Genomic DNA, 25,449 nt, shown 5'->3' on the forward strand with positions numbered 1-25,449 from the left:
CAGACACACACAGACACACACAGAGACATACACACACATACACAGACACACACACAGACACACACACAGACACACACACAGACATACACACACATACACATACACACACACAGACACACACACAGACACACACACACACACACTTCCTTTCTACATAATCCACACTACACAGTGCTCACCCTGGCCTGCTGGGGAGCTGCTGAGGACTAATGGTGCTCAGAGTGCAGCCCAGACAGTGCAGGCTGGGTTTGCGTCCACTCTACAGCTACGGCTTTGCGTCTCTGCCTGTGCACTTTTCCTAGAGGCCACAACTCTGCAATGATACTGAAGTGGCTGTAACCAAATCCACATTCAAATGTGGTGCTTTCCTAAGTCAGATGGTAGCCCTGGTAAGGCGTGAGTGTCCCCAGCACTGTGTGACTGCTGTGCCCATCTGTCTGTCTAGCACAGGGCTTAGTGTCTGTCACTCAGCAGTCACTGGGAAGGACACACCAAGAGGTCCCTGAGGGTCCCCTTCTTCCTTCAATCTCTCTCAGTTCTGAGACAGACAGGGCTGTTTATCTCATGAGCAGTGGCTTGGGGAGATCACGTCTGCAGCATGTGCATGCCCTGCCACTCTAAAGCTGCCCTGAAGCACACCCTCAACAACTCCCACAGGCCTGTAGACAGCGCACAGGCTCAAGCTCACTATGTGCACTCGCAAGGACTTCAGTCCTAATGACTCGACACATGAAGCCTGTGCTCCTCAGTGAGCTTCACACCCATTTACTTCCACAAGCCATCGCCCTGCAGTCTTTTAGAACTTGTACCATTGGCTCAGGTATCTGAACCAGGCAGTAATTACATAAACTTTGACTTACAAGGATTTCTTGGGTTCAGACAAAAGCTGACAGAGAAACTGAATGGTGCAATAAATAACTATCTGTACATTTATTGGATTCCTTTAAATTTTGCTGGTCAACAAGATCCTAAAATGATTTTACAGTGGATTAAAACAGAACCATGATTGCTAGCTGAAAATCTAAATACTTCACTTGTTCCCTAGGTAGAAAACAGTTCATCTTACTTAGCAGCCTCATTCTTCCCTGTTTCCTAAGAAGGAACTGGAAACCAATCCTGAGTGAAAAGTGGGGCAGTCAGCAGAGAGACAGAAGCAAGCATCAGCAAGTATACCAAGCATGACAGGCAAGCCCAGTGCAGTGGCACTGGAGAGCACAGCAGGACCTGGCAGTGCCAAGCTGTGCCACCTGGTAAAGCAGTTCCCAGACCCCAGGGCTAGTTTTAAGGGAAGCAGAGCTAAGAACCCACTAGCCACATGATAAGGAGCCAACACTGGCCACAGCCACATCAGACAGTGTGAGCAAAATCTCTTCCCTTAGCACAGGCTCCACCAGGCCGCCAGTCTAACCTCTGGCTGCAGAGGGTATAGGGGGAAGGCGATGGATGGGTGGGAGTGGCCACTCAGAGAGTGAAGACTATCAGAACCTGTCCAGAGAGTCTGGGGCTGAGGCTCCAGGACCTCGCTCAGCAGCTAGAGCCCAAATAGAGCTTGGCAGAGCCCGGCCAGGCACTCCCAGGGCAGCCGGCCTGGCAGTCCTTTCCCTTCCCCACTGCGGTCTGCAGTCATTGGCTGCTGGAACATTCCCACAGCTCTGGGGAGAATAATCTACTGGAAGGAGCGGAATATCCAGGGCCAGGGTCCTTCAAGCCCACAGTCTTTTCAGGAGGCAGAACTGTCACATGGCATAGGTGCTGGCTTCCAAGTCCAGGGTCCTTCTGCCCCTTCCCACCCAGCTCCTCAAGCTGACACCATGTAAACTGCTGGTGTCTATCACAGACACATGGCCAGAATGAGCCCTGAGGCAGAACTGGTTTACTCGCTCCTAAGGCTCATCATCTTTGAGTTCGCTGCTGGCTCAGATGGGCCAACATACAGTCAGTCTCCCTGCCTGACAACGGTCCCTGAGAAGGGGCAAGTGCTGGAGCCCACTCATCTCCACAATCCCTGCAGTGAGACTGGCAAAGCGCTGGTCCATCCACACATGCACATGGCCCGGACACACATTTGTGTTTGTAAATTTTTGCTTTATCTGAGGAAGAAGTTCTTTCTTTCAAAGAAAACAGAGTTTGCACTGCTGATACAAATATTGTTTCTCTGGGCAGACGAGACACCAAGTCACCAGCAATTTCTCCCTTTACTTTTCCCAATCACGCCTCAATCTGTTACTGTATTACCTAACTTTAAAGTCCCACGCTGAAATCATTACCTTACACAAACCAAAGCTCCTCCCACTACTGACAACCATCAGCAACTCCAATCGGAGGTAGGTTCTACGGCAAACGCCACATTACACTTACACACAGCTCTCTGAAATAATCTTAATTTGTCTACACACACGCTCATGCACAGAGAGACACACGCGCTCACGCACAGAGGAAATCTCATTTAAAAATAAACACACGGTCCTGCAAAAGACAACATGGTCACAAACGAGAGTAAGCAAGAAACCAGTCTGAGCCTGAGCTGCCGTGGCCCTGTGACGAGCACTTGGAAACCAGCATGGTTGCATCGCATGCGGTAAGTGGTAGAGCTGCGCACGTACTTGTAGCCGTCTCTAATGGAAGAGGCTGCAGGGGGCATGGGCAGCTGCTCCATTTTCGGAGGAACCGCCCATGAGGGCCGGAACAGACAGGCATCCGGTGTCTTCAGAGGCAGCAGGCAATGGCTTGGCAGCGTCTTCAGTGGAGCAAACATAGAAGAGCCCACGAAAGGCTGGAACTGCGGCACTCTGTGCACGTAGGAAAAGTCCTGTGACAATGAGGGGCTGGGTTAATGCTGGCACGCCGAAGCCAGCCCTGGGTGCTCAGCGCTTCCTAAAACCCGGGCACAGAATCTGCTGTAGAAACAGCTCTCTACATGACGGAGTGAGAGGGAAAACCTAATGCCCTCACTGCTGGTGAGCAGCGGTCAGTGTCCGTCTACTGACGGGCTCCGGCTTCAACAGCCCTTACACACGCGTGTGTGGGCGCCACCGAGAAGCCGCCCAGCCATGGGGAAGCGCACACACTGGTCATTACCTTTATGTCCTCTGGCTTGGGACTTCCTAAGCCATCTTCCACTTCCATCCGGAACTCCGTGAGGTGTGTGGGGACCATACTGACCACAGGGCTCTCCAGCATGCCCAATGCAGTCACTGTCTCTGAACTCACTCCATCTTTGTAATTCATCACCGGGGAAAATGCAGGATGCTGTTCCAATGATGGAGGGGTGGGGAACATCCTTTGCAAGTCTGCAACTGCTAAAAACAAAATTAAAAGTGCATCTTAACAGCAAGATTCCGAAAAGCTCTGACAAGCAGCCAGGCACAGCAGTATCCACACAAGGCTAACGGACTTTCAAGACACAGGTCACGCTCAGGCGTCCACACGTCCCTGGGACCCCCTCTTCATGCTGTATGGTGTCATGCTAATTCAGTCACCAGGGTCTGCAGAGCATGCTTTCCTTCCCATAGTTGACTCTAAGACCTGAAGGAGACGGGTGGAGAAGAAAGTGAAAGCTCTCCAACTACACTACTTATGAAAGTCTATCTCCATCTCCAGACGTTTATGAAATAGTAAGAGAATAAAAATTATTTAGAGCAAGCCTGGGGGGTGGGTGACTGAATCACACAGTCCTGCTCTTTGGGGAATGATCTCACACTGTCTTTCTAGCCATACAATTTTAGAGTTAAGTAATAATAGTACCCAGACTCTAAGGGCTTTGTCAACAGGGCAGGGCACACAGTGGCCAGAAAATAGTTTACAGTCAGTGTTTAGCAAGCCTGTGCACATTCCTGGCTTCTGTCCTCAGCAAGGAAGGGGGAGCTTACAGTACCCATTCCCACTGTCTTCACAGAATCAGTATATCTGATAACAGTTCATGACCTGGTTAAAGGTTCTGACTCTGAAGCAGGCTATGCCTGACACAGTGCAAGTTGTGGTTATAGAGCATGTCCGCTAGGTGGTGCCCTGGGCTTGGAACTGGTAGTTTGTGATTGTCACTTTGATGTTCCCATTTCCATGCTTGTCGCCTTTCCTGAAGCCCCAACATTTAACTAAACACCTAGTCCTTAAACGGGAATAACCTGAAGCAATGACCTTGACTATGCCAATTAAGCCCTGGCTGCTGCCTCTGGCTTCACACCCTTTAGAATCCACACTCCAGGCAGAGCTCAGCCACGGCAGGAGAGATCCTTCCTCAGGGCTTCACCTACCACAGCAGTCCTTAGTCTCCTTTAGATCTGTAACAGGCATGCTTGCTTTCCATTGGAACAAGAGCGCTTACAGCAGCTCCCTAGAGGGAGGGAGCAAATGGGCACCTGGAGCAGGAGTCACAGGCGGTGGTACTGAGCAACCTTTCAGAGCCGTCCTCTGCCTGCTTTTATAGGGCAGGATTTACAACTTGAAATGCCTGCAATTAAGGAGGCCAGGCAAGCCAACTACTGGAGACGATACACACAAGTTATTGACTCTAAAGCAGGAGAACAGTCTCCGATCAGATCAATATATTGTATTTCAAACAAAGGGTAGGATTATTATACCGGGTAAAGGCTGAATGGAGAAATGTGCACCACACCTCTAACATCTCCCCAAGCTGAAGCACAGCAGCCCCACGACTGAGCTCGGGAGGAAAGCACACTTCTCTTAGAGTAAGAAGAGCAAGCTTGTAGCTAAGGCAGAAGTTTCACCCAAACAAGGCTTTGGAGAAGGAGTCTCTATCTGGGGGAGACAGGGCCCACAAGAGGAAGGCAGAGTGGTTGGGAAGGGCTGGGGAGGAAAAGTTCAACAGGACAGTAAAACAGCCTCTGTGTGTTTCCAGAATGGAGTCCCATACTCTAAAGACTAACTTTAACCCAATGGTGGCAAAGCCTTTAATTCTAGCAATGCTGAGGCCGCAGGAGGCAGTGGCTGGGAGATCTCTGAGTTCAAGGCCATTCTGATCTACACAGCAAGTTCCAGGGCAGCCAGAGCTACACAGTGAGAACTTTTCAAACAACAAAAAAATTACAGAGGCTGGAGAGACGGCTCAGCAGTTAGAGCACTGGCTGCTCTTGCAGAGGACCCAGGGTCAGCTTCAGCACCCACATGACAACAGCCCACAACTGTCTATAGCTCAGGCTCCAGGGAATCCAACACCCCAGCCTCCAAGGGTACCTACACTGCGAGCAAGCTCTGCCCCTCCCCTTCCCCCTCCCTCACTCGCTGTCACACAGTGAAAAATAATAAAAACGAAACTGTAGTAAACTTTAGGACATGTCAGTCTCTTTCTGCGAGGGAGGTCACTGTCTTACCAATGCTGGGAAGTCAGCTCCATGCTTCAAAGCCTCTGGCACCCTGCTCATCTCTACAAAGTCGAGACACGACTCCAACGGCCACAGGCCCACTTTACGGAACACTCCACATTCTCACCATCAAATACTCAGGGAGACCCCACTGTCAACCCCATGCACTCTGCAAGCTTGTAGAGAAGGCAGGGTTCAGGTGAGCGCTTCGCCACTGCATCTCAGCACACAGGAGTGAGGTGACACATGGTGCCAGCTCCCAACTAGGAGCGCACCGAATGAGAACACTGCTCAGACAGAGCTCTACGAGCTGACCCAGGGGACCCGTGCGTGGGGAGAAAGCAGACAGCCTGAGAATCCAACGCCAGGCCTCCATATGTGCCTGGCCAGCACGAGGGATGCTGCTCCTAGAAAACGGCACGGGCAACTCCATGCAGGACTAGAGGGTTGAGCCCTGCTGTTCCTCTCAGCTGCCTCACACCCTCCACCCCATCTCAAGCCACTGGCTTCTTCTCAGGATCCTTCTGCCTCAGAGCATAGAGCAGAAGCCCAAACACAGAATTAAACAAACAGAATGGTCCAACTAATTTATTTTTGTTTTCTCTAAGATTCATTCTTTAAAAAAGATATAATTTCAGAGAAATCCATAGATAACTGGTCTGCTCAGTATATTGATCCTTCATTGTTACATGCACAAATTAATAATATGGGATCTTTTCCTTTCACCTGCATGTGCTAGCTCCAAGTTGCTACTGGGAGTTCAGAACACAACAGAACTGAACAAACGGAGACAGCTGTACACGTAATCACACAACTCTAGAGAGTCCTGGAAGTGCCTATGACTACTCATCCTGGGCCACATTAAAAATGGTATCTGATGGGGCAGGAGAGATGGCTCAGAGGTTAAGAGCACTGACTGCTCTCCCCGAGGTCCTGAGTTCAAATACCAGCAACCACAGGGTGGCTCACAACCACCCCTAACGGTATCCGATGCCCTCTTCTGGTGTGTGTCTGAAGACAGTGACAGTGTACTCATATGCATAAAATAAATAATTCTTTTAAAAAATGGTACCTGGTACACTAGGCCCAGTAGAAATTCATTAACAAAATTACTTTCATGGGGCCTAAGCAGATGTCCCAGTGTTACCCCAGTTTGCAGCTTCTTTGTATTCTGCTGGGCAGTACCCTTGCAGATACAACAGTCAGGGGAAGCAGAGCAGAGATGGAAACAAGCCACGCTGCTTGCACTGCTACTGCTGAGGAGGGGATTCTGTGTCTGTCTCTCACCCACCCACCCTCTGTCCATCCGTCCATCCGTCCCTCCGTCCCTCCGTCCCTCCCGTTACAGACTCACTTAGGTCTTGTATTGGATCGTGCTGGCTCTTTGCTTCAGTGCTAGTCTTAACTCACTGTTACAGCCTGTACTTTAGCATCAGATGCTGAGGCCATTCTAACGCAATCACCTTTTAAACAAAAATACGACACTGGTACACAGTGTAAGGACCACACTGCAGGATGGCTGCCGTGAGTGGCCAGCCTATGCCCTCATAGGCAACAGAGAGGACCGGCCGGCTGATTAGCACATGTGGAAGCCCTCGCCTGACCCACCCTGAAGTGCATGTTTCTTTCATGTGTGTCAGCACCCACAGCAGCGGGCTGCCTATCACTCATTCCCTCCCATGCCATGAATAAGAAGCTGTGATCTGTTCAAACTGTCACAACCCAATCTCTGCGCACGCACACCCCACTTCCATGTCTGAGCGAGTCAGACTACATTTACAGGGTCATAAAACTTTCTGACTCATCCTGTGACATGGTGGTTTTCCCCTCAATTTGTTCTCGTTACCAGCTGAAGCGAAGGAGCAGGAATCACAGGGTGATTTGCAATGGGGTACGTCTCCCTCAGGGTCTACAGGGCCGCCCTGTCTTTCCTCTCACTGAGGACCCATGTTTCCTTCAGGTAAAGACAACACTATTTCTGTCCTCCCGTATGCAAAGTATTAACACCAGAGGCCTCAATGAGAAAACTAAAACTGCACAATGATTCCTGACAACCATTCATTATCTCTAAGTCAGTTTAATTTTTGAAAGCAGAGTGTCTTCTGTAACTTCTTTGAGTAGCAATCTCTGAAGTTAAGTGGACAGGACCCCCTGCCCTCTCAGCTGTGGCTTCACTTGGTCTGACAGCACAGCAGAGGGGCAGCAGTGAGGGCATTTTTGTCTCTGACTGGCTTCCTGCCTTCTCAGAAGCATTGACTTCTTAGGCTTTCATTCTCAGTGGTAACCATGTCAGCTCAGGTTCCTGCACCTACTTGGAGGGTAAGGGCCAGCAGCTCTTCCGTCCTTCCCAGGGGGCCGCTCCTCAGTCCCAACAGTCGGCATCTTAGATGAGCGGAGAGCAGGGGACACGGCCTGAGAATAGAGTTGTACTGTTAGAACACTGACGCGCACTACCGACCCTTTTAAGATAGAGCAGCACATCCTCATGAAACACCCACATCCACCTCTGGCAGGGACGAGCTGCTCACAGGCATCTCCAGGAAGAGAGACAGCTGTGTTCAGGGCCTGGTGGGAACACTGCCCAGGCCTTCAGGCATGTCAAGACCAGGGCAGCTTTACCAACATGGTAGCGGGCCGGTATTCCAGCAGTTGCTGGCCATGGGCCTGGCTCTTCCTCCTTGGGAGGAGGCAACTAAAACAGTGGCCCCGTGCCCCCCAAAGCTACAGGTTTAGGCTCTAGCATTCCCATTTAAGAGTTAGCCCTCTCTTCACAAAGGCAGCCCCATCTGAGAGCCTCTGAATGCAGACAACTGACCAGTTACTCAGAACAAGGCAAGTTCTTGACTAGGAAAGAGTACCTTTAAAATCTCAAATAGGCTGGTCATAAAATAAAGTGTATCCAATAACGTAAAAGAATAGGTCTTGGGGCGGTTAAGAGCACTGACTGCTCTTCCAGAGGTCCTAAGTTCAATTCACCACGGGGTGACTCACTCCAAGTGTGTCTGAAGACAGCTACAGTATACTCATACACATTAAATAAATAAATGAATAAATGAATGTATAAATTTTTAAAATAAATTTAATAAATTTAAAAAGAATAGATCTTACAGATCTAACACCTTTTATTTATACTTACATAATATACAGTTGAAATGTACATTTAAATTCAAACACATCTGACTGCTCAGCCAGCTGCCTCCCTCCCTCCTCTACTTACAAGGTAAATTAGTTTTATCAATAGATGCTGGAGGAGAAATCAAAGAACCCCTTATTTCAAAGAAATAAAAATTCAATTGAAAGCATCTCCTTTGTGTTTAATATTGCTTAAAATATATTCCTCGAAGAGCCATTTCTTCATTAAGCCCAACAGTAATTTATAACTTGTACAGGGAATGAAGTCACAGGCCCAGAGCAGACAGCTCCATCACAGCGCCTGCCCTTCTGCTCCTTCTGCTTGGCTGACTGGATCACCTTCCACCCATGCTTTCCTCTCCTCAGTACCAGAAGCCCCTGCCCCTCCATCCCAGCTCAGCCTGTGCTCATCTTCCTGGGAGTCAGAATAAAAGCGGAACTCTCCAAGGTCCAGACCAACAGCAAGGGAGTCACCTCTGCTTGTACCGTTCACACTGCTGTAAGGGAGCGAGTCACCTCTGCTCAGTCAGTGTTCACCGTGTCATGCCCTTTCCTTTCAGGTAGTAACTGTCTGAACTAAGGCCGCTGTGTTCCAATGCATACAAATATCAAATAGAATTCTTGTTTCCTGCAGTTCAGACGTAAAAAACAAAGGAGTGTACATCTTCCCCCAGCTCCACACTCAGCAGAGCCCTGGAAGTCCTGGAAGGTAGACAAGCTAAGAGCCCATCCCTAAGAGCAGGCCACCAAGGAGCAGATGAACAGGCTGCTGGCCAGTCCACAGCGATTAGCTGCTTCTCTCTGCTGTCCAATCAGGGTTCATTCCACGTTCACCTAATGCCCTGCTCCTCATGACCCCAGTCTTTGCCCTCTCCAGTCAAATCCATTTGTCAAGGCGGCTGCCACCTCACCCTCAGTAGCTATATGCAGCACTGAGAGGGAAGGCCTAAGATCTGTTGATTAGCTACTGTTGAGTTTAAAGTTAGAAATCTGATCCCTACTTAACCCAGAGCCTCAATTTAAACACTGCTGCCCTGCCCCCTCTGCACTTTAATGGTCAGCATCCTTTAATCCTGCTGTGAGGCTGAGCTCAGCAGTAAATACATTTATAGGCTGTTTTACCTTCTTGAGTTTTTAGCATAAAGTCAGTAATTTAACCAAGTATGTAAATTTGTTAATTGCCTCAGTTACCTGTCACAAAAGAACTGATCATCAAATTGTTTGAAAAGTTTACATAGAATAGATGGAGAGGAAGATTAAGTAAATAAATGAAAAAGAGAAATGAACAGAGTGTGTCTTACTCAGCTTAGCCCCCTATGTAGCCTCCCTAGAGAGAGCGAATGCTAACATCTGCCCAAGGGCAGAGATGACGGGAAGATGAGGAAGGATGAACTCCCTGTAATCGTGTGTCTACATCCACTCCCAGCACAGCACTGACTGCACACTTGCTCCTCAGTTACTAGGTGAAGGAAGGTTGGGTGATTTGGAAAAACCTCCTCTTAAAAAAATACGAAATATATATTCCTTTAGCCACATGATATTCAGGAGGGTTTATTAAAATAGATATGAAAGATTTTAATATCTACACCTATGGAGAATAATGGTGTAACCAAAGCACCAATAAGCGGTCCTCAAAGGGACTCAGGTGCTGGTCAGCCCGCAACACGGCGGGCCTCACGGCTGCAGCTGAGCAGACTCACCCCAAGCTCGTCGTCATCAGAGTTATCAAAGATGTTGTCTAAGTCGTGCAGAGAAGGGGCCAGATCTGTCACTTGGGTAAGGCTCCCGGAGCCAGCTCTGCCAGCAGCGTTGTCCTGCCGGACATCTGTGGGAAAGGAGGCAAGGAGGAGTGAGTCGGTTCTCGCCGAGGGAGACAGGAAGGATGGACTGGACCTCAGTGTCTGAGGTCTGCTGGCAGTTCCCTCCCTATGTCCTACTTAGATTTAGACATAATTACTTCCAACTATGCTTCTCAGCTTTGAAACGAACCAAAAGACAAACCACGAAAACATTAAAGTTGTGATCAAATTACTGCTATAGCAATAGGAATAGAATCTTAAGTGGAAAGAACTCCCTTTGCATTTTACTTTAGCAACAGTCCAAGTGAGTGATAACAATGTACACACCTGTTTTAGTAGCAGAACTGAAAATAGACATGGCATTTTTCCCATCAGGCACCGGCGTGGAATGACCTGGTGTAGTGACATCCTTGGTACCAAATCCATCCTCTGACTGTGTAATAAATTCAGCCAAACAAAACACATGAACAGCAACCCAAAGTGTGGGATATGAAGGAGAACACAAAGAATTAGCGCGGCGATGGAACCTGTTATGAGCAGTGTGGGAAACCATGGTCTACGCAACCAAAGGGAATCAAAGGCAGGCAGGCCCTTGCTCTGCATTGCACAGAATCAAGAAGGCCCATCTCTCGCAACCCTCTAGGTGTCCTCAGAGACTCGGTGGTGCTGGTCGACCTCATTAAGGACCTGTCCTGGCATCCAACGCAGTCTTTAGTAATTGTGCCAATGTTAAATGACAGACCAAGCCTCTGGATCTACACAGACCCTGCACATTGTCCCCTCGACTCGATTAGCCTCTTTAACCTCCATTCTTCCCTACTCTCTCCAGAAGGCTTCCTTAGATGGCTAGCCAGCAGGCACACCCAGCACACTATCATGGCAATGGAACCAGAGTGGCTCCCACTGACAGGCTATGAGCAGTGCTGATATGGAGTCAGAGAACACACAGGCACAGCTCTCAGCACAGTGAACTACACACTCCCTAAGAACAGACACTGCCCTCAACACTGTTTGCTTTACATCTTAAATATTGTAAAAGAAATAAGCAGGGAGCACAGGCCAACAGTAATTAGCATATGAGAGGAGACATGCACGGCATAAGGAACAGCCCGGAGAACACGCAGCTTCCTTTATGCTCGGCTGACTCTGGGACAAAGGTGAGCCATGAGGTAAGGAGGAACAGAGCGCTGCTCCATACAGTAGTACCAAGAGCATGAGTATGAGGACAGAGCAACCAGGCAGGACCACCTCAGACATCCTGCCTCAGGACTCTCCCACACACACTGCAAACGCCAAAACCCACAGGCTGCTGGGCTCGCGCTGTGGTAAATGGTACCTTGTTCTTTTTCAGGGAGTCCTTCTCCGTCCCCTGCTTGCATTTCTTATTTGCTGTGAAGATGTACTTTATGTCACCATCCTCAAAGGTGTATGGGTCATTGACTTCTCCCAGAGTGTCTCCAGGCTGCTGTGACAGAGGTGATGGGTCCAGGAAGGGGAGCGGCTGCACCTGAGGCTGCTCATCCTGCCAGATTTTGAACCGCTTGTTAGGTTGTGCTAAGAGTCTAAAAGGGAAAATAAGTGACAATTTAATAAGGTAAGTGAAACTGTATCTTTCTTAACATAGTATTTATGACTTTTACATTTCTTTTTATTTACTTTGTGTATGAGCATGCACATATAGCATGTGAAGGTCAGAGAGCCAACTCTCTCCTTTCTGGGGATTAAACTCGGGGTCAGGCATGGGCAGTGCTGATGTGGACTCAGCATGAACATAAAAACTTCACAGATAAGAGAAAGTCTCCATCCACAGTGCTGGTTCTCCATGTGCTTGCCCTGAGCATTCTCTCTAGCCCAGTACTTATCGTTTAAAAGAAAGTTGAAAGTGAACACTGAAAAGCACTAGTAATTTTCAGTGTTGTTGTTTTTGTTTTTCAAGATCTTAAGCATGATCAGGCAAAGCTAAGGCAGCTTCCTTAGCCCATGACCACATTCTTCAGAAAATATGGGTCGTGCCCCCTCACCCCCACCCCAAGTACATCAGCTCTGTCTCCTCAGTCAGCAAATCAGCACAAAGATGAGGCTACAGGCCACTTGTAGGAGGTCACCTGCACCAAGGTTCAGAATGGTGAGTGGCTCAAAGGTACAGAGAGCACACCCTCCAGACAGCGCTGGGAAGTCTCTTCAATTACACTCTGGACTAATGAATAAATGAGTCCACAGTACGTCCTGAAACGCCACGGCAAAACCGTCACATGCCAAGTATTGTTAAGTCTCATGAAGAACAGGGAGTTTGATTCTGAGACATTCCCCATTTACAGAGTTGACAGAGAGAGTAAAGATAGCAAAGACAGAAGACACTGGGTGTCCAGCCCCATCCCACAGAGAAAGCGAGGGTGTCCAGCCCCATCCTAGGATCACAGAGAGAGCGAGGTGTCCAGTCCCATCCCAGGGTCAGCTCACCTTTGCAGGGCAGTGCTCTCGGGGCTCACATCCAGTACAGTGTGAAACCCCTCCCCCTGCAGCTCTGGAGGCCGGAACTCAGCATCCTCACTGGGTGGGAGACGAAAACTCTGCCACCACCTGTCTGACGACTCAGTGTATGAAGGCCTGAGCCCACTGTACAAGGCTGTCTCACTGGCCTCTGCCATCAGAGGCAGTCTTTGGCCTACAAGGACAGTTCTGTCCTCTAGAGCGGAGAGCTGCTGAAGGTCTAGCCCGTTTCCATAGAGGGCAGGGTTCACAGGGACAGAAGGTGGGTCCAAACTCTCTGTCTCCTGACCTCGTGGCTGAGGGCTGAGGGTGGGGGGCAGAGGGGAAATGGGGGAGTGAGGTGAATCCATAGGATTCAGATCCATTTGCTTGCTTGTGTTTCTGGAAGGCACGGCCATTTGCTTATCATACTTCCGACTGCTTGACACCTCTAAGGAAGAGTCTATCCCTGCCAGCCCTAGCTTCTGTCCAGGTGCATCCTGCTCCATGCATAACTCTTCAGCCACAGAAGGCCTGTGGTGGAAGGGCACCAAGGGTCTCTTTTGCAACTTGTCTCCTTTTTCTTGTCTTTCTGTGGTCTTGTGCTTGGAAGAAGCAGGAGGTGGTAAGGATGAAGGGGGTGGCGGTCCTGCACTGAAGCCTGGCTGAGAGAGCGTGGGAGGTCGGCTGGGTCCTACTGCACACCGCTTTAAAAGTTTATGCCTACAATGAGAATTAAAGTCAACACATACCCAGGTACAGATAAAGGCATGATTACGTCGTCCCCAAACAAGTGTCTCTGCTAAAGGGAGACTCACACCTCTGAGAGGGTCCAGAATCCAATGTGCCTATAGACAATAAGATACACGTGCTGGGCAGGAAGTCAGGAGCCACTCATATGTAAGGTCAAGCAGATGACCATGGACATGATGGGAAGTATAACTTACTATCCTGCTTATCTTGAACCTTGCTAGTGAGACAGCAGGAGCTACAGTCTCTCTCTGCATCTGAAGACTGCGAGACTAAGGGACCAGAAAAGGCAACAAGTAGAAATTCAATGTCTACGTCTCAACTCTCTGACGGTCATACACAATGGCTTAAATGATTTGTGACATTGCACACTGGGAATAAAATCACTGTGGTCCAACCTCCAAAAACTATGAAACGAAGATAAACAAGAACACTTGACAGGACCTATGGCCTACTAAGCCTTGCCTCTCACTGTGCATCTGGGAGGGACCAGGAGACAAATGTGAACTTCAGACACACACATGAAGATGGGCTGGAGCTCAGAGGTTGGAAATTAGAACACGTGTGAGAGCCCCAACACATCTCAGTGAGGATGCACATCTATTCACACTTGGCAAACACAGACCTGAGGAACGGCTTGGTCAGGATCACTAAATGATGCCAAGTTCTCTGCACAGCCAAGTTCCACAACAGGTCAGCCAGCTTCCCCGTCTGTAAATCACTCCAGGGAAGACGGCAAGCTCTCTAGTGGTGCAGTGACGACTCTGAGGCCACTTGGGTGGCATTAAATTACTGCTGCACTGAACTAAATGATGCCCTCGTGGGCAGTAAAATGGATTTGTGTGGCATGATGGGATGGTTTAGTGGGACAGTAGAATAGCCGCCCTGTTCCGTTCAGCCATTAAACAGTGAGGGGAGTCTGCCTGTCATACGGCTTGCAATCCCACAGCAGATAATCTGCAAACACTCCGCCCAAACTGTTTAAAAACTCAATCTTAAAAAAAGGAAGAAAGCAGAACCAAGAAGCAGCCGACTTTGAGTAAGGCTATCAGGGACAGTCCAGGCAGAGGCGTGCTCCATGCACCAGGGTTTCTAACTGTCACACATGCGTGGGCACTCTCCCCAGGACAGTTAGCTGCACTCATCTTCTGGCGCGGTCCTTACAGGGACTCTTCAAAGGAAGGGTTTGCTGTAACGTGGGAGCTTCTGAAGCTGCCTCCTTCAGCTCCACAACGTTTAAGAGCAGAAATGTGCCCTGCACCAAGAGAGCATGTGCAAACCCCCAGTTACCAAGGAGCCGCAGCAGGGACAACTTGGCAGAGCAGTCTTGGAGAGAGGGGCGTGGTCAACAGGGGGAGGAGGAAACCCACAGCAGAGCCAGAGTGCGAGACCCAGGAAGAGCCTGGCTAATAAGAATCTACTGGGAACTGGAGCAGCGATCCCAGAGCACAGAAAGTAAAGCATTATTTACTAAATATACTGGCGATAATTCTTAAAAACGTGACACTAATAAGTAAAAGTGTTTTAAGAAAAAGTCTAGATTGTAGAAAAGATCAGGAAAAAGGAAAAAAAAGGCAAAAGTCAAACTGACCATACTTTATACTTCACATCCTTGCCCCACCTCCAACTCCCAGTAGCCAAGAGTGTGTGTGTGTATGTGTGTGTGTGTGTGTGTGTGTGTGTGTGTGTGGAGAGAGAGAGAGAGAGAGAGAGATTGATTCAGCTATACGTGCCCTAAGAGGGGAGAGCTGAGTGCTCTCAGTGAGGACCTCTCCTAGTGAAGCCGCGCAGCAAGCCAAGTGTGAGTATGACTGGCTGAAGGAACGGGGCTGCCCACCAAGGCGACACTTGGTGAGCATGGGGCCAGAGAGACTGGAACATGGGCCAACGCTCCTTCCTTCAAGTCAATGGAGAGACTCTGCATTCCCTCAAGTCAGCCCACCAGTACAGCAGTAACGGCTGAGCTGAGAAGTGAGTGGTTGGTCGCCTTCTCAACAGACAGCCCTCATTCCTAGAAGGTCCATGGAATTCATGATTCTATGTAAGCTTCTAGAAGCTCTAGACCCGTAAGTGTAAAGCAAGGCCGGCCAGCTCTCAGCTGGACTGGGAGACAGGATTACCTCCCTAAAACTTTAGAAGCCATAACAGCCTGTGTCAGTGAGACAGATCCTGTACCCGCCCGTTGGTGTTAAGTCAAGGGGTAAAGAGGGAGGTTAGAGGCCATGCAGACAGTCCAGAGACAAGCAGCTGAGATACCGTTAAGGCAGTGGCTCTTGGGGTTTTAGCAAACTCCCTACCAGCCACAAAGATCCTCAAACAAAGGATCCCAAGAGCCACTGCATCCAGGTTCTGCTGACCCTAGCCAGCCAGGGTTCGGTACTAAATCTGAACCCTGGCAATAAAACACCACTGCACGGAAGACTAGATGGATCCCTTCCTTCTGTACAGAGGACGTTTAGAGGGAACTCTGAGATGAAGGGGCCCGTGCGGCTGTGGCTGGCCAACATGGACGGTGCTGCCTCTGCCTCTGCCTCTGCCTCTGCCTGAGAAGCACACGCACCTGGAGCAGGAGCAGCTGACTCTCTGGGTTGGGTCAACAAAGTCCCAGGCAGCAGGACTGTGAGCGGGCTCTTCCTCCCCAGCAGGCGCTGACATCTGGCTCCTCCTAGAAAGGGTGGAAAAGTGACTGTGTACACACATGAGCTAACTCACTCCACTACAGACAACAGGTCCTCTCCCCTTCAGGTATGAACCCTTTCTACAATGTAATGGCTCCTGCTGATAAAGGAGTTCAGAGGGACGAGGAGGTAAACAGCCTGTCTGCTATGCACAGGGAGGCAGCTTCAGACGCTCCTGCCTGTGTAAGCTCATCTTACATTTACACGGACAGGACGGACAATGGACAGCACCCACTCTTCTGCTGCCTTTCAAAAGTCACTTCTGCCGCATGAGCAAGGCCTGGGTTTAGTACCACCCACTCACATGCCCTACCACTACCATTCACACACACACACACACACACACACACACACACACACACACACACACACACACACAATATATATATATATATATATATATATATATTGTCACTTAACATTATGTAAGAATGTTTAAACATCTACGAATTATACATACTCTCCGGGAAGCTCCTACACTAAAGGTAACGTTCTAACACTCTAATGTCGTTCGTTAGTAACAAAGCCCCTGGAAACAAGAGGCCAAGTTCTAACTCCTCACTCCCAGCAGCTGATGCCACAGATTCACCGGGTGACCCTTGGGAGTCCTCGAGGCAGCCTTCTCTACCTACCTGGGCGCCTCGGCTCCTACTCGGGCCAGAAAGAGAGGGATGTGATCTGTCAGGCACAGCAGAGGTATGAGGCTACTTCTGAGTAAAAGCAGAGGATGGTGGGTAAGAAATACTAACTGAAAAATTACCTAGGCACTGAAGATAGAAGTAAAATTATTTGTACTAATTATTCTGAAGGAAACAGACTATGGTTTTGTATACAATTATTTTAGGGTTTGTCTAGCGCATCTCCAGTGGCCCATTCTAGAATCAATTCCTCTGACAGTAAACATTTACCATCAGTTTGCTAAAAGCCTGAGCCAAGGCAGCTACTGAACCCACACACACAACTCTGAACAGCACTCTTTTACAAGAGTTGGTGTTATTTCTAAGTGAAAAGTTACTGTAACAAGAGCACCCATGGCAGCCTGGAGAGGCGACTCAGTGTTTCAGAGTGCTTGCTTGGTCACAGAGGGCCTGAGTTTGGTTCCCAGCACCCACGTCTCGCAGCTCACAGTTGCTTACAACTACGTGTACTGGGGATCCAGCACCTTCCTTGCCCTTAACAGGCTGTTTTTAAAATAATATTAGGGGTTACAGAGACGGTTGACAGAGGGGTTGAGAACACTGGCTGCTTCTGCAGGACTCTCAGGGAGTTTGGTTCTCAGAACAGTAGCTCACAACCGTCCACAACTCCAGTTCCAAGGGGTCTAAAATTCTCTTCTGACCTCTGTGTCAGGCACACAAGTGGTGCAGACACTCATGAAGACAATACCCAATGCATAAACGTAACAATAATATGCATATGCACACAGAGACACACAAACACACGCGCACAGACACACAAGGCACACGTACATGCACATACATGCAAACTTACACAGATACATTCAGACACACAGACCTATATGCAGCACATACACGGGACACATAAATGCTCACACAGACACACACACGTGTACACACACAGACACAATATCTAATAAAGCAAGAACACAGCATCATCCAGGTGTACACTGCTGGTGAAAACCCAAGGCCAACTCAACAACTGTCCAAGAAGTTTGTTTCCCTCTGTAACTGGGAACCACTCAGAAATCTGCACAAAAAGAAGGGCAGACCCTGAGTGCCACCTGACAGTCAGGGCAAAGCTCTGAACTGTCCCTGTTGGCAGATGTCACACCAACACTGTGATTTTCTTATGATCGAGAACCTGAAATTATCCATGATACATAAACCAGTAAAGCAAGTGTCTGCTTTAGCATCTTTGTTTCATATCATATTCTACTGAGTTTAAACTGTGAGATGACAATGTGGAGATCTTCAGGTTTGAGCACACGGTTGTACATGTGACTGACTTGCCCTCTTCATCCTGCGATCGAGGAGACTTGACTAACCAGGATGCACAGCACGTACTTAGACTGGGCCCTGTTAAGGATGCACTCCTTCCAGACTCGATGGACCATGTGACTGTGGAGTTTAGGAGGGATCTTCTTTGATCTCTTTGGACTGTGGGTGGCTATCATCCCCCCATCGTGGGACCCGAGGTGACTGGCAGCGCTCTGCACACCGCTCTCGCCTAGAAAGCAAGCACGATCACAATGTCAGGACCACCATAGGAGCAGGTAGCACCGAGGCTGTTGGAAATTTTACCTGCCTAAACTCAGATCCGTGAAGCTTGGTTTCCCTCCCTCGCCTCTGGCAATCACATTATCTGCAGGGATGAGAGAATCCTCTCCTCAACTCCCCCCACCCTTCCACACACACACCAGTAACCAACCAATATCAACTTGCCTAGGTCTGTGGAATTCTTTGTGTTTCCCCTAAAGCAACAGACATGAGAAACGTGCACACCACCTGGGAAGACGTGCACAGCAACACCTCACCCCATATGTTTAGATGCAACTTAACATATAAGGAAGGGAACATAATTGTAATATTAAAAATGCAAACATTCACTACTTGTCCTGATTTTAGGAACTAAACACAACCAGTGTATTTTGGGGCAGATAGAGCAGCAGAGACAGCTCTGTGCTCATTCAGCTAAACAGTTGTGTAATAAAAGCAGACAGTACAGAGCAAGAGAAAGAAGTTATTAGCACCCTAGTGTCTAGAACTGCCCGCCTTACTCCCAGTATCAGTTACCTGAGCTTGGCACTAAAACCCAGAAAGGATTTTCTCCAAGTTATGTTCCCAGATAGAGATTCACCGGCTCCCCTCAGGGGTCCAGTTAATCTGTCCACCTGTTGATGGGTGGCCTATTCCTTCTAGCCACGCCCCCTGTGATGGTAGGTGACAGAAGCCTTACCATTCCCATTTCAGTGGCCAGCCAAATGGCAATGTCCAGTTAACTCTAGGGCTTCTCTTATTTGACTAATAAATAGACTATGAACTCTGTTCTCAACAAAACGAAAGTGCAAGACCTCTTGAGCAAGAGTGTCAATGGCGAGACTGAATGATCTGCACTGCTCCCTTGAAAATCTTTCAAATGTCCCTTATGACACAAATTATTCTCCATGATGGCTGCATCAAGGCCATGCCTTTACAGGATGTTTAGGTTTGTTCCCATTAAAACACCAAACTATTTTAAACAGCTGAAGCTGCCTTTCCTCCCAAAAGCACCAACACTGGAGATGGAGTACAGGAGACACAAAACCTGGTATTTGACTACTATCTTAAATTAAAAAAAAGACTTGGTTGCCATGCAAAAGAATGAATTTCATTTCCCAATGTTTCTCAAGTGCCTTTCCTAAAACCTAGACCAAGAAATCATCAAAGTGGAGAACAAGTCTCAAATGCCCATGGCAGTGCTATGAGTGGCAGAGTAAGGAAAGAAGCCTTCACAGGACTGAAAGCTGCTGCCTCTGAGTTTCCAGGCCTCCAAAGAGACAGGAAGACATGGCTGTCTGAGAGGTCATGGTGATCTCAGCAACACCAGCCAGCTTGACCCAGCTGACGTCTCAGAGGAGCAAGGCAAGCCACCTGGCACTGCCTCAGTGACTGACAGTGAGGGCTCTGTTCAGCACTGTACGAAGGGGCACTTGGGCGAGCTGATTTGACTACACAGACACTAGAACCTTCAGATGGTTTTAGGGAACAAGGAACAGTGGAAGGGCATTTCCCAAAGACTCGTGCAGTGTGACACATAGAGCAAGTGGAAGCAATGTGAGGATGAGGGATATGAAGGCTACAACAGACTTATCACAGACAGCCTCTTGCTTTGGAACTGAGAACTTCTGGAGGTCAAGGCACCATACATGCAGCAAGCATTTCATTTTAAAGTCAACACAAATCTGAGCTGGAGAGTTGGCTCAGTGGTTAAGAGCACTGACTGCTCTTCCAGAGGTCCTGAGTTCAATTCCCAGAAACCACATGGTGGCTCACAGCCATCTGTAATGGGATCTGATGCCCTCTTCTGGTGTGTCTGAAGACAGCGACAGTATATTCACACAAAATAAACGAATAAATCTGAAAAAAAGCTAACACAAAACTTACTAAGAATCTAGGGGAGGAAACTGATAAACTAAAACTGATAAAAATTTAAAGTAGTGCAACTGTTAAGAATACAAAATTTTAAGTAAAATTCAAACTATTCAAAATACTGACAGATGGGGTCTTTGAGGATCACTACAAAAGATAACGAAGCATTTTCTTTTCAATTTAATTGTAATAAAACAGATCAATGGCTAGCCACTTCTGGAAGAGTCATGCCAATGCTCTGCTCTCTGAGCTCTGTGGGTCTAACGCAGGCTGGGGAAAGGCGAGTTGACCCAGAAGAGTGCACATAAGATGCTGGCAGTTGATCTGTGCACATCTTCCTGATGCTAGAAACTGTCTCTCAACCATGGACAACACACGACACACGTGCCAGGGGATTTCCAAGGAAAGCAAGCTGACTCCAGCCAGGACTGTTAATACAGGAACCCTGTCACTCAACAAAGTGGACAAAACTGTTCTCAGTTCAAGCACTCTCTCCCTTGGGGTGGGCTGGGGTGGGGGGCACAACTGTCGCAGATCAGCACAGGACTCAGGACCCGCTCAGAGTCCTCATGCTAGTCTAACATGTCTTACAATGCAGAAAGAGTCACTGCATAGTTGTCCTGCAGGAGCAACTATGAGCCAGGCTAAGGTTCCACCTACCCCTGGGCTAGTGCTTGTGAGTTAACACAGATGACCTTCAGGGCATCACGTCTGGAAGGCTTTTCCAGAGACAGTTAGCTCTGACTAAATCAAGGGTTAACCCTTCCAAGTCAACTGAACAGTGGTGACAGGGCGGGTGAGAACTGCTGGAGGAAGCAGGACCCTGGAGACATGTCCTTGGGACTGCAGCCTGGCCCTGGCTACCTGCTCTGTGTTCTCTTTACTCTGTATCCAACAGGAAGCAAAGAACCGCCTCCATGTCTTCCCACTAACATAATGACTGTCTGGATGCATGAGGCCAGCAACAGTGGGCTAACTGTGGAACAGAGACAAACACATCCTTTTCCCCTAAGGGCATCTCTCTTGGGCAAAGTTGACACAGTATTTGCCATTGTTTAAAGAGTTTCCTGTGCATGTGCAGAAACATGGACATAGTGTGCCGGGGTAACTGCATGCAGTACTACGGAATGCACTAACACTATCAGTGGAATAGAGACTAAGGCAGCACAGGCACAATTCTGAGTCACAGGCACTTGCCCTTCTAACACTCTACCTCTCGCCCGTCCCCACATGTCTATCAGGAGGTCTGCCATGCTGATGGTGGTCTGGGAATCCTTCTGAAGAGCACACTGGGTTGCACTCACCTATAACCACTTGCTCTGGGGAGGTGGGAGGCGTCAGAGGCATCCCACAGTTACTGGGGTCTTTCACACTACCGAGCCCCTGCTGTGCAATGGTGACATGCCCTCCAGCACTGGTACCACTCTGAGGAACCGGGATATCATTCTGAGAGATCAACACGAAAGCCGAAGGGTAGACCATCCGGACACCACCTATGAGGAAAGACAGCAAGGAGCAGGTCTGAGAAACTGTTCAGTGAGCAGTCAACAACTGCCTGAACATGGTCCCTGAGTCACCATGACAGCACAGGGGACAGACAGGAAGCAGGGGCCACAGTGTGGAGACCCTGAATGCTCATCTCTTTAAATGAACAATGGAGCTAGAGCACAGTTCTCCAGGCACACTTCCTTACCGACAATGACTTCAACTGCCACGGGAAAGTCATCGTCATATTCCAGCTCGGCCTCCTCTCGAGGCTCCTCCTTCTTCCTCAGCACCATTGGGTAGAAACACTGCCATTCTTCAATCAGCTTGCGGGCTGCTGGGTCAGACATCTTGTATGCATGCCCTGTTAGCGTGCCATTTAAGCCGTAAGGACTCACCAGCACTATGCAAAGGAGAGACAGGTATCACATATATATTTAAGGTTAAAACAGAGCGCTACTTCATGTCCTTTGATTTATAGCCTAAAGTCGTTCACAGTGTGGCATTTAAGTTTACTTTAGAATTATTTATGAGTAGTTTAATTACATCGATTTTTAAAAAAATCAAGTTGGGATACTATTACACTACACATTCAAGTCTATCAAGAAAAATTGTATAACTCATCTGCACATTAAAATGCATGCCTATCTATGGATAATGGCTGTTCAATATGAACACCACATTTGGCATGGACACCCAGGCCTACTTGGCACTTAACACTGACGTGAATCCTGAGAACCCCTACACATGTAATAATCAAAGAATAATAGGTAACACAGAATATACAATAACATGTAATGCCAACAATAAAGTGCCTACTAGCAGATCTTCATGCCCAGAGCATGAAGCGCACAGTTACTTGTGTGTCCGGTGAGAGACTGCAGGGAGGCAGCGTAAACTCCAGTATGGAGCTGACACCAGTTCTGTTCCTTTCAGTCTTTGAAGCCAACGTTGTTTTAATGGCGTTAGAAACAGACTGGGTTACCGTGGCACTCACACTGTGGCCCTGTGAACAGGTCTTCAGAATAATCCTTTCTAGGGGACTAGACAACTCAGAGTGGGAAGCACCCCATTTCCCTTTGGTTTTGTGGGTGCACTGCATGTATGTGTGCAGTCTATGTGTATACATGTGTGTGCCCATGAGTCTGGAGACCAGGGATCAAAGTCAGGGTCTTCCTCTCTACATCATTGTCTTTGAAATTAATTCATGTGTCCAAATATGAGGACCATCTGCAGGAGTCTGTCCTCCCCTTCTGCCATCTGGGGCCCTCGGGTTAAACTCAGAGTGCTTATCAGGGAGCCTTACCTGCTGGGCCACCTTCCTGATCTCCACTGATGCTGGAGAGGTAAGGTATCTCCCTGAATATGAAGCCCACAGATCTGGTCCGTGTGCCAGCAAACCCCAGGCACCGGCCAGTCCCGCTGTCCCAGGGCTGAAGACACAGGTTGTCATGTCCAGCTCTGACCAATGCTGTGCAGCAAACTCAGGCCCCGAGGCTGGGCGGCAAGCACTGCCCTAACCGGGCCGGCCGGCCCCCACCTCTCTTGGCTCATGCTCAGACTCAAAGTTCTTTACTTCATTATGGACCTAAGCCTGACCTAGAACTCTGTCTTCCTATAACCGGGATTACTGGCACGTGAGCCCATGCCTGACTTCAAGTGCCTTCTTCCTTTTTTTAACAAAACAAAACAAAACTTTAAAAACTTTAAAATCATTTAAAGAATTCCTCTCTTGGTGTTTATGCATGTCCTATATTACTGAGTTTTATGAAGATACTTTCTCTCAAATGTACCGCCAGTTTTTAAGGCAGCTGGGTGATTTATTCCGTGAGGGAAGACAGGCAGAGCTAACTTAAATGTGTGGCCTCTAGGGACCTTTATTCCTAATACAATCTCTATTTACCTTCCCTGTGACCGTTTATCTTCACAAACGCTTAATTTTAAGTGATAACATTGAACACTGAGTGACCATTGTGGAGGTCAGGCTGCATTTCAAATGCAAACGCAGGATTTAAACAAATCTGACAGTCTGCAATAGCACATGTTGTGCTTAGTTTGTATTTGAGAATTGGGTTGTTTTAAATTTTATGTGAATTTTATAGCTGTTTGCTGTGGGGTGTGTCCGTGTCCATGTCTGTCTGTCTGTCTGACTGTCTGTCTGTCTGTCTCTCTCTCTCTCTCTCTCTCTCTCTCTCTCTCTCTGTGTGTGTGTGTGTGTGTGTGTGTGTGTGTGTGTGTGTTCCTTGGGTAGCCCTGGCTGTCTTGGAAACTGGGAATCCTCTGGCCTCTGCCTGGTGGGCGCTGGAGTTGATGGCTTTCAGAAGTCTAAGAGGCTGTAAGGGATGACGATGAGGGCGGCAGGTAAGACTGAGAACCGGGTGGAAGAATCCCAGGTCTCTCCCCGCTTGGCTTCACAAGTCAGGCAGACTTACCCTTATTCCCTCTTTAAAGTGAGAACACATGTGGGGTACAAGCTACTGCTTTCTGTGTGTCCTGTCCTTTTCGGGCAGCCAGTTTTGGAAATGAAAAATCAAATGGAGTCCAAAAGAATTTTTTCATGGTTTTTAACATTTCAGAACTATTATTCATAGAAATCTGGAATCCCCAAGATTAAGATGGAGATTTAGAATGCTTAGTGGAATGAAGAGATGTAACGTTAACGTGGGGCACGAGATGAAGATAAACTGAGACGAGACCGCCAGTGCATGAAGTCAAGTCACAGCCGTCCACAGCGTGCAGGGAAGAAAACATGCCCACAGTAACGGCACTAGCCACACTGTACACCGAAGAGACCTGGGGAGCCAGCTCCCCTTGTGAGCAACCACCTTCTGTCCGTTACTTCACTGCAGAACCTTGTTGGCAGACATAACCACAGCCCCTTCATTCACTGTGCGCAATGGCCAGGGGACGCTGGCCTGCGATGCTTGTCAATCTTGGTTTGTGTCAAGGAAATTACATAGCTTTACCAAGCCATTAGACATGTACTTACCTGAGAAATGTCATTAACTGATCACGATTACTTCAGACCACCCAAACACCTCCTCCTACAAGACACCACTCCACCCTAGAACACCCTACACCCACCCTCAACACCCCATCCCTGCTGCAACACCCCGTCGGGAGGGGCAGCTACGCACTCGGGGTGCTGGTGCAGGATAAAGCGCATGGCCTCTGACTGACCTTGAAATGGTGCTGGTGAAGACTGGGCCATGTGTAAGTGTTCCTCGTTGATCACATAGATCGGCTGGTGCTGAGCGATCTCCACGCTTGTGCACACGTTACTCTCTCCATGAAGAAAGAAGGTGAAAGCACAGGACAGATGCTCACTGAAAGACACCAGGACACTTGGTTTCATGCCGGGCAGGAAGCACCTGGATGCCGCTCTGCCCTTCTGACCACCCAGCCAAGAGAGATGCCGCTCATCTGCTGGGGACAAACAGCGGCCTCCAGTTGATGGGGCTTCAAAACAAGGCCGGTGTTAGTTCTTAGCAGTCACAGTGCTCTACAGGATGTCCCCTCGTCACATATGAAGCTCCCCTGTCAGCTAGAGAGACAGGAAAGCCCACAGGGCCTGCTGCACAGTGAGCACTCAAGCCCTGTTAGCTTCATAAAAGATGAAACACAACTTTTAAGAATTCCTTTTAAAGTGGATTGTGGGCACGATCAAAAGCACTGGAGCTGAGATTCTACCCCATTGTAGAGACAACAGTGATGTTACCTACTTGGG

General features: G+C 48.6%; 1 protein-coding gene across 5 annotated transcripts in view; it reads right to left on the reverse strand.

Moving 5' to 3' along the window:
• Med13l (mediator complex subunit 13L) overlaps window positions 1–25,449 on the reverse strand; it is a 197,264-nt gene that overhangs the window by 22,523 nt on the left and 149,292 nt on the right. For 4 of the 5 annotated variants that reach the window (NM_001419791.1, XM_039090172.2, XM_039090175.2 and 1 more), the window contains 12 exons: window positions 24,903–25,048; window positions 21,931–22,125; window positions 21,542–21,730; window positions 18,174–18,336; window positions 16,032–16,136; window positions 12,713–13,444; window positions 11,589–11,814; window positions 10,580–10,685; window positions 10,154–10,278; window positions 7,634–7,733; window positions 3,079–3,299; window positions 2,604–2,809 (listed from right to left, as the gene is read on the reverse strand). In NM_001419791.1, the coding sequence (NP_001406720.1) occupies window positions 2,604–2,809; window positions 3,079–3,299; window positions 7,634–7,733; window positions 10,154–10,278; window positions 10,580–10,685; window positions 11,589–11,814; window positions 12,713–13,444; window positions 16,032–16,136; window positions 18,174–18,336; window positions 21,542–21,730; window positions 21,931–22,125; window positions 24,903–25,048 (2,514 nt within the window). The remainder of the gene's footprint in view (window positions 1–2,603; window positions 2,810–3,078; window positions 3,300–7,633; window positions 7,734–10,153; window positions 10,279–10,579; window positions 10,686–11,588; window positions 11,815–12,712; window positions 13,445–16,031; window positions 16,137–18,173; window positions 18,337–21,541; window positions 21,731–21,930; window positions 22,126–24,902; window positions 25,049–25,449) is intronic. The other variant, XM_039090173.2, reaches the window with a different exon arrangement.

This window comes from Rattus norvegicus, chromosome 12 (genome assembly GCF_036323735.1).
Source record: "Rattus norvegicus strain BN/NHsdMcwi chromosome 12, GRCr8, whole genome shotgun sequence".
NCBI classification, from domain to species: domain Eukaryota; kingdom Metazoa; phylum Chordata; class Mammalia; order Rodentia; family Muridae; genus Rattus; species Rattus norvegicus.